The 4,650-nt window shown below is 58.7% G+C and overlaps 1 protein-coding gene across 1 annotated transcript; it reads right to left on the reverse strand.

The window, feature by feature from the left end:
- Window positions 1–1,153: 1,153 nt before the first annotated feature.
- Window positions 1,154–4,581, reverse strand: ARSA (arylsulfatase A; the record flags this gene model as incomplete). The annotated part of the gene is made up of 7 exons (XM_009575899.1): window positions 1,154–1,455; window positions 1,569–1,671; window positions 2,085–2,212; window positions 2,388–2,512; window positions 3,022–3,191; window positions 3,629–3,847; window positions 4,341–4,581. Coding segments are annotated over 7 exons (1,288 nt in total), but the record flags the coding sequence as incomplete, so codon positions are not given.
- Between the last annotated feature and the right edge of the window lie 69 nt (window positions 4,582–4,650).

The following is a 4,650-nucleotide window of genomic DNA, read 5'->3' on the forward strand; positions in this document are numbered from 1 at the left end:
AGCAAGGGGGAAAAAATAACCGGGGGTAGGTCCCTTGTTTCGCAGGAGACAAGGGCGGAGAAAGGGAGGAGTCCAGGAAGATGAGGGGGATGAACAAGCATGGAAAATGGGGAGAAGCGGGAATCAAGGAGCTAGTCACGCATCAGCAAAGTGCTGGCTGGCTTGCTTGTTTGACGGAGCCCTGCACCTAATCACCACAGTCCGTCCTACCTTCTCTTTGAGAGCACCTCCAAATCCTTTTCGGTGTGGCCCCACTCTGCACCCGGCGGGGGGTGGGTCCAGAGGCCTGCCTGCTAGCAATGGCAGAAGGGAACACAGGTCATAGGGACCCCGCAGCTGGAAACACCGAGTGTCTAGGGCCAGCTGCTGGTGGGAGCGCTGTCTGCGTGTGCAATTCTCTAGCGAGCACGAAGCTGGACTAGCTCACGAGCAAGAGGAGGAAGACCCTTTCAGTCATGTGGATGGCACGTGGTTGCAGCCCACCTGATTGATCAGCCCCAGCATCCACAGACATTACAAGAGGACCAGGCCTGCCAACCACCGGCCACATCTCCACCTCCTGGAGTCACAAAGGACTTGGAGGTGCTTGAGCATGCATACCCTCAGCTGCTCCCTACCTAGGCATGTCCCCTCTGCGCTAGCTGTACAAGGTCCTGCCTCTGAAGCTGCCAGGACCATCCATCCCATCTTCCTCTTGCTGTGCTCTTGGTCCCTGGCAAGTGATGGTGCTGCAGCTCCCAGTTCTGTTCCCACCCAGGGGTGCACAGCATGCTTCCAACTGAGTTGAGATCTCCAGACACTGGGGCATGCCCTTTGCTTCATCTGGATCATAGTTTGAAAGGAGCTGTTCTGGCTCTGGAGACGATGCTGTATCATGGTCCCTCCCTGAACGAGTCAGGGTTTCTGTCAGGAGGCCTCAGCTTGAACGTCCCCCACAGAGCACAGGGTGCACTGACCTGCACTCCTAGCAGGAGTGGTCACCTCCCCAACCCACAGTTTGCTATCCCAGCACTCCATTAGTCAGAGGTGTCACTGAGCCAAAGCTGCAGGGCAGCTCCAAGGCTGAGCTTGGTTAGTTGGGGGCAGGGGGGTCTGGTGGGTTTGCGGTAGGGTTCCAGTGTGGAGCAACTGAAGGGGATGGAGCAGCAAGAGGCTAGGAGCAGTGGCAGCAGGAAGGCTTAGGACTGCAGTTTGGTACGCAGCAGGGCTGCAGGGCGGGATCCCTGCCCTTCCTGATCTGGCTTTCCCCAAACTCCATGCGCTGTTCAAAAAGCACTTTCTGCAGTTTGATCTCCTTCAGGACTTGCAGAACCTCCGGCCCTGCGCCGCTCTGCAGCAGATCATAGTTCTCGGCTGGGTCTGACTCGAGGTCAAAGAGCAGCGGGGGCAAGTGAGGGGTCAGCGGGGTCAGCCCGTGGCAGGCCTGGTCTGGGGTCATATCACTGTGAGAGGAACCTGCAAAAGAAACCCCCAGGTGTAGCTCAGTTTCTTCTCTTTGAGCTTTGGACAGCAAAACCATACGGGACTTCACAAAGCTGCCCAGGCAGAGGAGAGGAGGCAGCACTTACCTTGTGTGAAGTAATGGGCCTTGTACTTCCCAAGCCTGACAGCGAAGGGGCCGTGCAGCGGATCGGGGGACGGCGGGTAGAAGAACATCGTCTGACGGGGACTCTGTGGGAAGCAGCAGAGCTAAGCTCACCTGTGGTGCAGCCACGAGGCTGAAGAAGAGCCTGGAACAGGACCAGGCAGAGACTCCAGGGAGTCACGCGGGAGCCCCAATACTACAGCCAGAGCGCGGCCAGAGAGGGGGGAAGCTGAGGAGCAGCAGCATCCTGTTTGCTCCCTACTCAAAGCTACTGGGGCTCTGTCCATCCACTGCAGCCACGGGGGTTTGGCTTGGCAACACGTTACAGACGTTAGAGCCGAGCAGCCTGGGGAAGCCCAGGAACTCCATGGCATGACCCAGGCCAGACAAAAGGTCCCAGCTCACGGATCTCCCCTGACCCCCAGCTGGTTATACTCATCAGGCACACAGCTCCAGCCCCACACCCAGCCTTCATGCACAACCAGCCCGCGGGACTCACCTTCCCTGACCCAAACAGCACCGGACTCAGGTCATAGCCATCCAGGGCAACTTTGGGAAGAGCTGCTCCAGCCAGGGTAGTCAGGGTTGGCAGGATGTCCAGGGTGCTTGCCAGCTCATGCGTCACTCCTGTCACCCACCACAGCAAGGCACAAGGAAAGGTTCAAGCACCTGATCCCACTCCCATCCCTGCCATCCTCACTTCTCTCCCGCCCTCTGCTTGTCCCGGGGCAGCCGAGCTGCCATGACACCCCGCCTTGGCTGGCATCAGCACACAAAAGGCACAAGCAGCGCCAAGTCTCACCTGGAGTGATACGGCCTGGCCAGTAAGCCACTGCTGGTTCCCGCGTGCCACCTTCGTATGTTGTGCCCTTCCCACACTTCAGAAGGCCAGAGCTGCCTCCGCGTGCCATCCGCATGGTGGAGGGGCTGTGAGACAGAAGAACCACCTACCACCAGTTTCACAGGTTCATGCTACCCCTTCCCTGATGCTGCCAACGGGGCCATGACGAGAGAGACATGGTGCCAGCAAGTGACACTGCCATCCTTCTCAGCCTTGTGCGGCAGGAGGCATGGGGCAGGTGAAGAAGCCAAGGTGTGCAAGATGCCTAAGCAGGGCACCAGAGACCAATGCCACCCACACATGAAGGGAATCGGGGTATATTTGGGCTGCTGCACGCTCCTGACCCAAACCCTGTGAGGTTTCTGCCCGCGAGGAGGGGCACAGCTGAGTCACAGGAACAAGGAGGAGATCGTGCACTGAGTCCTCTCCAGAGCGGTGTCCACCTCTTGCCTCACTTCAGGTCACTGGGGTCTCACCCGGCAATGCCACACCACGTCCCTTTTGCCCCAGCCAACCAATGCCTCATTCCAGTTCCCCCATATCATGGCAGCAGAATCTTATCAGTGACGAAGCCCCCCCTGCTCAGCCCACTCACCCATTGTCAGAGGTGAAAAACACCAAGGTCGTGTTTGCAAGACCATTTTCCTGCAGTGCCTGCAGCAGCTGTCCCACCGAGCCATCAAACTCCAAGAGCGCATCACCAAATGGCCCACGCCGTGACTGCCCTGCGTACTCCCGGCTTGCAAATTGGGGGTAGTGTGTATGCTGCAGAAAGGGCAGAGAAGACTGCTACGCAAACTCCCCCAGAGCTGCATCTCGTTCCCAATTCACCCTCCAGCTAGGACGTGGAGGTATGCGACAATACCCATGAGATGAGAGGAGGCTTGTCCCCAAGCTTCAGAAACATCTCTCAGAAATGGCATAAAGGAGCTGAGCCCCAGGAGAGGATGTGGAGCCCCAGAGTGGGAAGTTTTCCCGGGTAGACTCCTGGCCCAGAAAGAAGCAGCCCAAGAACATTATCCAAACGGTGCTGCCACAAGACCTGGCCGTGGGAGCAGCAACCCCAGGTCATCCAGGAGCAGATATTGACTGCTCAGCACAGTCCCGGGGCTGCAGGAGCTGAGATGCCTCCCTGCTCTCCCCACAGGACAAAGGCTCCCTTCCCCACCCTTGGGCCCACAGCAGCCCTCCCCGTCTCCTACGTGGGAGGCATAGTAGAGCAGGAAAGGGAGGCCTCGTCGGGCACAGTCAGCGATGAAGTCCCGGGAGAATTTGTTGTAGAGTGGCACCAGATCAGGGAAAGACACCGGCTGCTGCACGATGCTCTGGTTCCAGAGCAGCGGGACTGGCACTAAGCCTTGGTCACAAGTCCCAAAACACTTGATGTCAGGTGGGAAGCAGGTGAGATTCTGGCAGGGGCCCTGGAGAGAACAAATAACGCTTTGCCTTTTACCTGTGTTGCAGGACAGCGAGGGGAGGGGAGCAAAGAGTCTCACAGCGGCCCACCACCAGGTCCTACAGGCACCCTTTGGGCAGCCACTCCCAGAAGCCCAGGGGTCTGTGCCCACCCTAGAACTGTCCAAGGACCACGCTGCCCCATCATAATTTTCTCCTGGCAGCAATTCAGATGTTTCTCTGTAGCCCAGAAGCTGACCCTTCCTCCCTCCCTCCCTTGACAAAGGGCGCATGTGCCCATGCACAACGGCCACCCACTTTCTGCAAAACTGCCCTATCATACAAGCACCTCAGAGACGGGCTTTCCCCACCAGCATCCATCTCCCCGGCCTGCAGCCACCCACACCCATCCGCCCAGGCAAGCACTGCCTGGCCTATGTGCTCTCAGGCAAGCTTCATCTTTCAGGCACTCTCCCCAGCCAGCCCCGGGACACCCTTCAGGGCTTGACAGCCTCTCACCTGGTCATGGGAGTAGGGCACCCCCAAGAAGTGGTCAAAGCCCTGGTGGATGGGCAGGAAGGAGCCATTAATCCCCAGGCCAAGGTGCCACTTGCCAACCATGGCTGTGGCATAGCCCTCAGCCTTCAGCACCTCTGCGATGGTGACCTCAGACAGCGGCAGGCCTCCCCGCGAGTCTGGGTTGAACACACCGGGGTAAACCCCAGAGCGCATCTGGAACCGGCCGGTCAGCAGGGCTGCCCTACAGGTGAGCATGGAAGGAGAGAGAGGAGGCAGGCATCACACCGGACACAGCGCAGGTCGTGATGCT

Source organism: Fulmarus glacialis, unplaced genomic scaffold, assembly GCF_000690835.1.
Source record: "Fulmarus glacialis isolate BGI_N327 unplaced genomic scaffold, ASM69083v1 scaffold32960, whole genome shotgun sequence".
In the NCBI taxonomy this organism is placed as follows: Eukaryota; Metazoa; Chordata; class Aves; order Procellariiformes; family Procellariidae; genus Fulmarus; species Fulmarus glacialis.